The sequence below is a fragment of the Cavia porcellus genome, unplaced genomic scaffold (assembly GCF_034190915.1).
Source record: "Cavia porcellus strain 051 isolate PalLab524CR breed Dunkin Hartley unplaced genomic scaffold, mCavPor4.1 scaffold_23, whole genome shotgun sequence".
NCBI classification, from domain to species: Eukaryota; Metazoa; Chordata; class Mammalia; order Rodentia; family Caviidae; genus Cavia; species Cavia porcellus.
This window is the reverse complement of record NW_026947506.1, coordinates 54,157,345-54,167,051: the sequence shown is the minus strand read 5'-3', so window position 1 is coordinate 54,167,051 and position 9,707 is coordinate 54,157,345. Positions and strand designations below refer to the sequence as shown.

At 56.9% G+C, this 9,707-nt stretch overlaps 1 protein-coding gene across 1 annotated transcript; it reads left to right on the top strand.

The window, feature by feature from the left end:
- The first annotated feature begins 698 nt into the window (after positions 1–698).
- Positions 699–8,739, top strand: Ramp3 (receptor activity modifying protein 3). Its single transcript, NM_001173011.1, is given in 3 exon segments — positions 699–766; positions 6,442–6,574; positions 7,981–8,739. Coding segments are annotated over 3 exon segments (441 nt in total). The 5' UTR covers positions 699–714; the 3' UTR covers positions 8,237–8,739.
- The last annotated feature ends 968 nt before the right edge of the window (positions 8,740–9,707 follow it).

Here is a 9,707-nt window from a genome sequence, read left to right as displayed (position 1 = left end):
CGTCTGCACTGCCCTGCAGCAGGAGCTCCTGGGGGATGTGGGACATAGGTGAGGCCCTCAGTGTGCTCTAGTGGACCTGAGGTGCTGGGGGTCCCCAAGCAGAGCAGGGAGGATGTCACCATCACAGCAGGCCAGCTGGCCCTGGTGTTGGTCAGCACTAAGCTGCACCCCAGCCTGGCGGGGCCCTCAAGGCGCTGCCTGCCCTTCCCACAGGGGAACCCCCATCTCCCTGCTCGCAAGCTGCCTGTAGAGCCCTGCCTCAGACTCTCGTTGCCCTCTGGGACACGGGGTGGCACCTGGTCCTGGATCTCCCTTCCTCTGTTCCCAGCCTGAACTGCAGCCTCCAGCCCACACCCGACTCTCACTCCCAGCCCAGACTCCCCAGGGGTCCCCTGAAGCTGGCTGGAACAGCCAGGCTGCCCAGGGGTTAGGAGCTAGCAAGGCAGGACGCCTGGGGAGCTGGAGGCGTGGCCTGGAGAGGACGGGCGTGGCTTAGGGGGTGGGATACAGGGTCTGAGGGGGGACAGGACGTGATCTGGGAGCATTGGGGCACGGCCAGGGCAGGACTGGGAGGGAGCCAGGGAGGATGGGTTGCAATATGGGCGTGGCCTATCCAGCCCCCTCCCCTGTAGCCACGCCCACCTTCCTCCCGGTCCCTCCTCTCCCGCCCGCCGACCTCCGCAGAGCAACAGCAGACACGCACACTGCCGGGCCATGGGGACGCGGTCGCGGCGGCCTCAGCTGCTTTGGCTGCTGCTGCTTTGCGGTAAGCCGGGATCGGCCCGCGGCGCCTCAAGCCCTGAAATCAGCTCCTTTCGCGGGGCTGGGGAGGGGCTCGCGGTGACGCGGTCCTTGGCCGCCCCGCGCTGGGGGTCGGATGGAAAACCAGGGGCTGCGTTGACTGCGCTGCAGGCCTGGGGTCTGCGGTCCCATCCCTCCCTGGGGAGAGGTCTGGGGAGGTGGGCAGCGCTCTGCCAGGCCCGCCGCGCGTGCGCACTCCGCAGGCGTCGTTGAGGGGGAACCGGGAGTGGGTGGTCTTGGGCTTCGTGAGCCCTGAGGGAGAAGCCTTGCTTGCCAAACGGGAAAAGCTTATTTTGAAAAATTCGACAAAGAAATTATCCAAGAATAAGAGGATGAGTGGATGCGTACATGCGTGCATGTATGTGGACGTGTGCGTGTGTGTGTGTGTGTGTGTGTGTGTGTGTGTGTGTGTGTGTGTGCGCCGTGTGTGTAAGGGCTTTTACCAGAGAGTGCTTGCCAAAGTCTGGGGGTCGCTGGGCAAGGCCTGGGCCTGGCAGGTTCTGAGCTCTAAGCTGGTGACAAAGGCCCAGGCCTGGGTATCAGGGACTCAGGGTCTCCCTTCTGGGGCCACTGTCCCCTGGTCCTGCAGGATGGGTCCTCTCCTGTCCCAGCCTCCCCGGCTGCAAGCCTGTTTGCAGTTTCTCCCTCAGCTCTGATGACTCGGGATTCGGTAAACAAGGTGGGAAAGGTGGGCGGACTCAGTGGTGACATCCCTTCCTTCCTACCCAGGCAGAGCTCCGATTTACGTCATGTTTCTCAGAGCCGCAGGTGGGGTGGGCTTTCAGGGCGCGTGACTGATCCAGAAATCAGTGTCCTGCTTTGGGATTTCAGCAAGTGCCTCCATCAAGTCCTGTCTGATAGGCTGCTACTCCTTTCATGGCAGGGGAGATTGGAGTCCCTGCTAAAGACTCCAGCTCTGGTAACTGCCCCAGCGTGGGGTGGGGAAAGACTACAGGCAGAGCGGCACAGAACCCTTCCTCGTGTTGCTGGGTTTTGTGGACACAGTCCCATCTCCTTGTCCTGTTCTGGTCCTCATTGTCCCTTCACCCAGGAGATAGGCTCCCTAGTGGGGGTCAGCTGTAGCCCCCCACAGACCTGCCTGGTGTTGGCTTGGCCAGAGCAAGAGTTGCACAAGCTCATGGTCACATGCAGTGTGCAGGCAACACAGAGCCAGCTCTGCCCTCTGGAAGGGAGAACTAATCTGCCCAGCTCCCAGAAACAGTGGCCATCTGTGCTCCCGTTCCAAGCCCCTGCTGCGGGGGGCAGGGCCAGCAGCTATGGTTCCTCCTGACCAGCCCTGAGGACCACTTCCCATCCAGGAGGGTGCTGGCCTCTGGCACTGTGCAGGGCTGTTGGGCAGGGACTCCAGCAGGTGTCCACCCAGCAAGAAGCTCTTGCTCAGATCCTTTTGGTTAGGGTGTGAATCCAGCACCATAATCTTAAGATCAGCATGATCCAGCCTCTAGCCTCAGTTTCCCTGACTGCAGTGTAGATGCAGCTCTAGCAATCTGTGGAGAGTGGCTATGATGATTGTTCTGATTGGATTTTGTTCTGTCCCCCACCCCCTGGTGCTGGGCGTGGGATTGTGGGGCCAGAGGGCTCATGTGTAAGCCGGTGTGTGTGTGTGGCAGGTGTGCTTCCCAAGGGCTTGTGCATGACACCCCCTGCCATGCATGCGTGTGTGCCCTGAGTGTGAAAAGATATCATCTTTTTTTTTTTTTTTTTGTCTTTTTCTTTTTTATCGGTACCGGGGATCGAACTCACGACTGCCTGCTTGCAAGGCAGGTGCTTATGCCGCTGAGCTAAATCCCCAGCCCCGATATCATCATTTTGACCGTGAGTGGGAGTAGCAATGACTTGCCACTGTGTTACCTGTGGTCACACTGATCACCAGTGCTGTAGTCCTATTGGTCACCAGTGGGCCCAAAGGCAGGGCAGAGTGGCAAGTGGCTCTGGGAACTTAAGAGGAGGTGGCTTGTCAAGCTTAAGGCCATGGGTTTTTAGCATTGAAGATGCCTTGTAGGTCATCTGGCCCTACTTGTCATTTTACAGATAAGCAAACTGAGGCAGAGGCCAAGGAGGGGAATTTCCCAGATGAAAGGGACCCGCTGTGACCCACTGCCCACCTCGCAGGCTCTGGTACCAGCTCTTTTACTTCCAGGACGATTTGGCACTTGGATTTCATGGCTAAGTGACATTCTCCAAAGGTCTCTCGGAAGTGGATGTCTGGCTGTTTATCATCTCTGAGCATGTGGAAGTCCCGGGGACAGAAAGATGCACATGCCTGTTTGTCCCTTGTTTCCTGGCGGAACTAACCAAAAGGGATTTCTATTTCCATTCAGTTCCTGAGGACTTTGCAGATGCAGCCAGGAGTTTGGGTGGGGGTGACCAGCTACTGCCTGGTGTTCCAGGGCTGTATCCTTACCCCATTGCTATGCCTTGGGTGGTGCCACAGTGCCTGCCTGTGCTAGCCTCAGGCATCCCCACAGCCCCTTGGTCAGGGACGTTGGGTATGGGGCCAGGTGTGAGGCTTTGATGGGACTATCCTCACCACCTGGGTCAGGCTCTTGCTGCACTGGAGATGCAGGATTCAAGGGCACAGGGGCCACCAAGATTCTGGGGGGTGCAGAGATTCTGGGGAACACAGATTCCAGGTTCTGTGGAGGTGCATAGAGATTCACAGCATGACAGGCATGTTGTGAGGGGTCTCTTGTCCTCCTAGGCAGCCATGGCAGAGGGGATGGAAGCCAAGGGCTCAGAGACAGTGATGGGCCCTGCCAGGGTCTCAGGTCAGATGCCTGGGGACATGGCATCCCTGGGCCTGTGTGGGTTGGTCATCACCCTGGCCAGTGGGAATATCACCAGCATTGCAAGAGTGGGCATCTGAGTGGAGATGCCAGGCCCTCTGTCCCTCTCCCAGCGGGCTGCACACTGCTGTCACTTAGAAAACGGAAGTTCCTGGGTCCCTACCCCAGAGGCTCCCCCACAGTGGGCTGGGCTGCAGCTGGCGGAACTGATGAAAAGCACCCAGGATCAAGATATTTTCTTTCTTTCTTTCTTTCTTTCTTCTGAGACAGGGTCTTGCTGTGCAGTTCAGGCTGGCTTTGAGCTCACTTTGTAGCCCAGGCTGGTCTTAAACTTGCAACAGTTTTCCTGTCTCAGCCTCCCAAGTGCTGGAATTACAAGTGTGCACCAGCACGCCTGGCTCAATATTTTCATTTTTATTGTACTTTTTTTTTTGGTACTGGGGATCGAAATCATGACCTTGCATTTGCAAGGCAGGCACTTACGCCACTGAGCTAAATCCTCAGCTCTAAAACAGTTGGACAGTTTTTTTTCTCTTTTTTTGGTACTCGGAATCGAACTCATAACCTCTCATTTGCCAGGTAGGAGATTTTGCCACTGAGCTAAATCCCCAGCCCCAATATTCTCATTTTTGAATGAAGGTGTTTCGAAGTTTTCCTCTGGTAAGCCCAACATTTGGACCTTCTCAAAGATGACTTTTCCTACTCTCTTCTCTATATGGGTCACTTTCATGATTTTTTTTAATTAAAAAAGTTTTAATTTTTAAAACCCTAAGGCAAAACTATAGCCCAAAGTTAACTCTTTACAGTCACCAGTCTTACAGTAGGATGTTCCAAACATACCCTACTTTTTCAATATTTAATATTTTAAAAAACCATCAGAATTGAGGATAATGTAGCGACTCTGGGTTAGATTTTCCCCTGGTGCTTCTCATGTTGTCCATTAGGGTTCTTGGTCTGACTCGTAGGTTTGTGCAGCCTGTTTTCCTTATAGCATAGGTTGAAAAATATGATGAATGTTAAGACTTTAAAAATTATTTCAAAGGGCTGGGGTTTAGCTTAGCGGCATAAGTGCCTGCCTGGCAAGCCTGAGGTCCTGAGTTTGATCCCTGGTACAAAAAACAATTATTATTATTATTATTTTGGTGCCAGGGATCAAGCTCATGACCTCGAGTTTTCCACGCAGGCACTTACGCTGCTGAGCTAAACCCCTGCCCCCCCCCCCAATTGTTGCAGTAAAACACCCATTGACATCACTTTCCCCCAAGACGCTCCCCCTTGCTTGAGCACACTGATCCCACATTCTTGCTACTTTCTGCAGCAGCTCTGGAGTCCTCTTTCCTGAGTGTCTGCTTAAGGTGGGATTAAAAAAAAATACCATGACTGTTGCGCTGAGGGCCATGCAACAGACAGGCGGGCTCATCAGAACACAACACTGTGTCCTTGTCCCCGTATTCACCGGATTTGGCACTGCGTCCCTTCCTGTATTTCTTTCCCTTAAAGACTCTTAGTGTAGATTTCTAGGGTTGGTGAGGCCATGTGTTGGTCAGAGGTTGCCCTTAGCCAGTTAGGTTTTCACCCTTTACCGTTGACTGGGTAACGTGGCAGACTGATTTCACAGTCCAAGGAGTTCCTTCTTTTGCGACAAGCTGTGCCAGAGACTAGGACCTCTTTGGTCACTGTTTGGAGGCCACCAGGGTTCTATGAGGGCTGCAGTCCTGGTAGCTGCCTCTAGGGGTCGCTGGGCTGTGCTGCTGCTGGACCTGTCCACAGTCATTTGACGCCCAAATGCAACCCGGGTTTCCCTGGAGAACCGCCTCCGGCGAACCTGGCTGAGCCCTTAGCCTGTACTGTGACCTGGGGGTCCTCCGCCCTGCTCACTGTCCACCTGCGCGTCAGCCCACCAGCGAGGGTGTGGTCGTCTCTGGGTCATTTCCTGTCGGTCGTCTGTTTACGCAGCACCTTTCCTCACGTCACTAAGGCTTCATTTTTCCTCTGCCCTGTGCTGCCCCTGGCAACGCCCCCCACTTCCGGTTCCTGTCCTCGCCCTTGTCCTCTTGATGATTTGATGACTTTATTATTTGCATTTTGCTCTGGACTTTCAGTCTTTTTCAGGAGAAAGTTTTCTTGTTTCTGTCTTATGTCTGGACATGGAACTAGATCTACCTGTCTTTATGCCCAGATAGTGAGGCTTCTACGCACTTTAAAAAACCCTGAATTTAGCTGGCTGTGGTGGGGCGCACTTGGAATCCCTGCCCTCTGGGAGGCGGAGGCAGAAGGACTGCAAGGTTGAGGTCCAGCCTGGGCACCTTAGCGAGACCCTGTCTCAAAATGAAAAATAAAAAGCAACTTCAGCTTGGTGTGAAAGCCCTGGGTTGAACCTCCGCTACTGCAAGGAAAACAAAAAAGAAAAAATGTGAAGTCATTTTGTACCAGCTGCAGGTAGCAGCTGTCAAAGCCTTGGGCTATGACCAGGTGTTGGGTCCAGGCTGCCACTGAGAAGCTGTGGTGTTAAGTGACATGGCCTCAGTGACCTTGTTTCCGAGGAAGGAAGGGCACACATCTTGTTGTGGCCTTGAGGTCCCTGTGGGCTGTGCTCTGGTGCCGAAGGTTCCAGTCCCTTTGAGCCTGCCCTACCTCCTGAGGATGCGGGCCAGGATTTCACAGCTGTCCCCTGCCCATGTCACTGGGTGGAGTGGGCACAGATCTGTCCTGTCCCAGGGAACACAGACCTGGGAGACAAGAGGGCTGGGCTCTGAGGGGATATCAGCCGGAGGGGCTGCTGAGGTCCCGCTCGAAGAGGAGCCTTGGCACTGCCTAACTGTCTCCTCTGCAGGCACCTGTGCCCGCGTATGCGGCTGCAACGAGACCCGGATGCTGGAGAGGCTGCCCCGGTGCGGGAAGACTTTCGCCGAGAGAATGCGCGAGGTGGCCGTCTGGAAGTGGTGTGACCTGTCCCAGTTCATCGTGTGAGTGCCCTGCTGAGTGTTGCCCTGCTGGCGCGCTGCCCATGCGCTGCTGTGTCCTGTGGGTCCTCCTCAGGGTCACCTGGCCTTTCTTTACTCAGCGCTCTGGGGACGGTTGTCATGGAGGGAGTCCCGGGCAGCAAGGACTTGGAGACATGGAGGGTCACAGTGTGTGGCTGCCCTTGTCCTAGCTTCCCTGGCCAAGGCTTTTTCCAGGAGGCTCCCCAGCCTCAGGTCTGATGGCAGGTGGAGGTGGGTGGGCCGTACAGTCTGCGGCCCTGCAGGACAGATGGGGTGGGGGAGGCAGGAATTGTCCCAGGTCTGGTTGCTGTGGTGCGCACAGGGCCTTGGCAAATGCAGGGACCCTTTAGCAGCTCTGGGTCTGACCCAGGATCCCAAGCCCCTGTACTTCCAGCTCTGCTCACCTGGGCAGGATGGGTGTGTCTGACCTGTGTTTCAGCATCCGTGCTTCCACCCCCAGGTGAGTGGGGGACCCTGCTGGCAGGTGGACAAGGAGGGCCTGGGCCAGCTGCTGTGTTCCCCACCTGTTCTGACTCTGGGAATGCAGAGCAGGTAGTGTTCCCTGTGAGAAGCTCTTCCTTCCAGGTCAGCCAGTCCCTCCAAGGACAGCCCAGGAAAGAGGAAGTGGCCCCCTCATTGGACCCCATGGGGAGCCAGCAGGGCCTCTCCTGTGCTTTCCTTCTGTGGCATATGGAGCTGCTGCAGAGCATCTTAGACTGTGACTGAGGGCCCTGCCTCATGGACCTCGTAGATAGGGAGGTCACCACCTCCAGATGCTGGGCCAGCTGATCATTGGGAGATCCTTGTAGATGCTGGAGTGAGTTCTGGACCCTGGCAGCTGGAGCCCTTGGGCAGTCTCAGGAAACCCATCCAAGGCTGCTCCTGGGCAAACGAGGCCAATCTTGGGGGCACTGCTGAGATCACAAACAGGGGACTGTCCCCTAAGAGAGGCACCCTCCCCGCAGGACATGGAGAAAGGTGGGCCTCTGGGGCTTCCAGCTGTGACTTCCCTCTCCTCCTGGCCCACAAGAACAGGCCAACCTAGAAGGCTGTAAGGTGCCTGGCTTGAGGCAGATCTTCCTCTCGGGTTCCTAGAGTGTCCCTGGATGGTGACCACCTGGTGGGACATGTGGCCACAGCCAGATCCCTGTGTACCCTTGGCCCTGGACACGCAAGGCTTGGCATGTCCATTTGGCAGGTCATTCTGGGGTCTCCAGGAGCTCACGCCCACAAGAACACAGTCATAGATTAGGCAGGGACCCATGTGGCCGGCAGTGTGGATGTGACTTCCAAGGCCATGCTCTGGGTAGGTGTCCAGTGTGACTGGGCCCACAGCGCCCCCTGCCTGTCCTCTTGCCTGCTGAGGGGGTCACCTTTTGTCCCTGCAGTTTCTACGAGAGCTTCACCAATTGCACTGAGGAGGAGACTGTTGTCGTGGGCTGCTACTGGCCCAATCCGCTGGCCCAAGGCTTCATTACCGGTGTCCACCGGCAGTTCTTCTCCAACTGTACGGTGGACAGGACCCACTGGGAGGACCCGCCCGATGAGGTGCTCATCCCGCTGATCGCTGTGCCTATCCTGCTGACCGTGGCCATGACCGGCTTGGTGGTGTGGCGTAGCAAGCGGACGGACCAGCTGCCGTGAGCTTGGTCCAGGCTGGGCCGGGCCTGCTGGGAGAATGTCCCCGGACCCGAGAGCTGTGAACACCATCATTGCCTGTCCTGCTTGGTCCTGGCAGACCCCCCTCCGCCCAGGCCCGCGCAGTCCTGGTGGCTGGCTGGCTGGGACTCCATGCTTGCTCTTACGTTGGAGCTTGTGTGCTGAGTGCCGCATCTCATGCTGTCTGCTGCTGAGCCCTGTGGGCCCCCGAGCTGGGCCCCGGTCCCCAACCATGTCACAGCTGAGTCCTGGCCCCAGCCCATGTCAGCTGCTGCTGTGACTCTGCCTGGTCACACCCGGGGGAGACATTGAGTGAGGACAGTGGGTTGAGGGACAGGCTGGGGCCCCCAGGACCCTGATGGGACCCCTCATCTGCTCCCTCCCCACTTGGACTGGTGGGGGGAACCGGCCCCTCATAGAGGCTCCTGTGGCCCTGTGCTGTCTGCTGCCACCTGTGCTTTCTCTGAGTAAAGTGTCTGTGTCCATCCCTTCCTGGCACCTTGTTTTATTTCAGAGTGGTCAGAGCGAGTCACTGCTTTCTAGGGACTGATGAGTCTGCTGAACCCGTGTGATAAGCGGGGAGCCCCAGAGGTCCCAGCACCCCAAGGTGTCTCACTCAGAGGCTAAGAGAGCTGCCGTGCAGGGTGGTGTGGCCCCAAAGGGGCCCCTTTCTGTTCCTTTTCCTCTTCTAGGCTGCCTGGGACCTTGGGGGAGGGAAGTCCCTGGCTGGGTCGGATGGGGTGGGGCAGATGCTGGTCCTGAGACTGGGGGGCAAAGCTGTCCCAGAGGGCAGGGAGGCCTGTGAGTGCGGCGTGCACTCAGGTCCTGCCACGGTGGGTGGTTATCACTTAGGTCAGGCTCTGAGGGGCAGGATGAAGAATCAGCAGAGGACATGTGTGACCCCAATGTGGGGGTCCTTTGTTGAAAGCACTGTGAGGCGTGAGTTGGAGTCGGGGCTCCCTGGAGCCAGCACCACTGTGGGGGAGTCCGAGGAGGGCTGAGTTTCCAGGTGAGAACCTCGGGGCCTTGCTAGGCACTGCCCTTGCTGAGGTGTCTGGGCTGGTTCTGATGTTCCTGTCAGGGAGCTGCTGTCCAGCCAGGGGCTGCAGTGTGGGAGCAGGTAGGGACCACGGGGCCCGTGCAGGGACTCTTCAGCCCCTTCAGCAGGCTTACAGGCCTGAGGGGAAGCAAACATCCACTCCACATGGATCTTGTGTGGGAGAAGTAGTCATCCAGGGTGTGAGCGAAGTCTCCAACGGCTGCTTGTGTCCTTTCCCACATTTGTGCTGATTTACCTGTTTTCCCCAGGGTAGTAAAGGGCAGGGCACACACAGGGAATGTGGATTGTGTACGCGTGTGCGTGTGCTTGTGTGTGTCAGAGGCAGGGGTACACTAGGAGCTTTGTTCCCAAAGCTCTTCTTTGTTGCCTGTAAGTTTGGGGGTGGTTGGAGTGTGA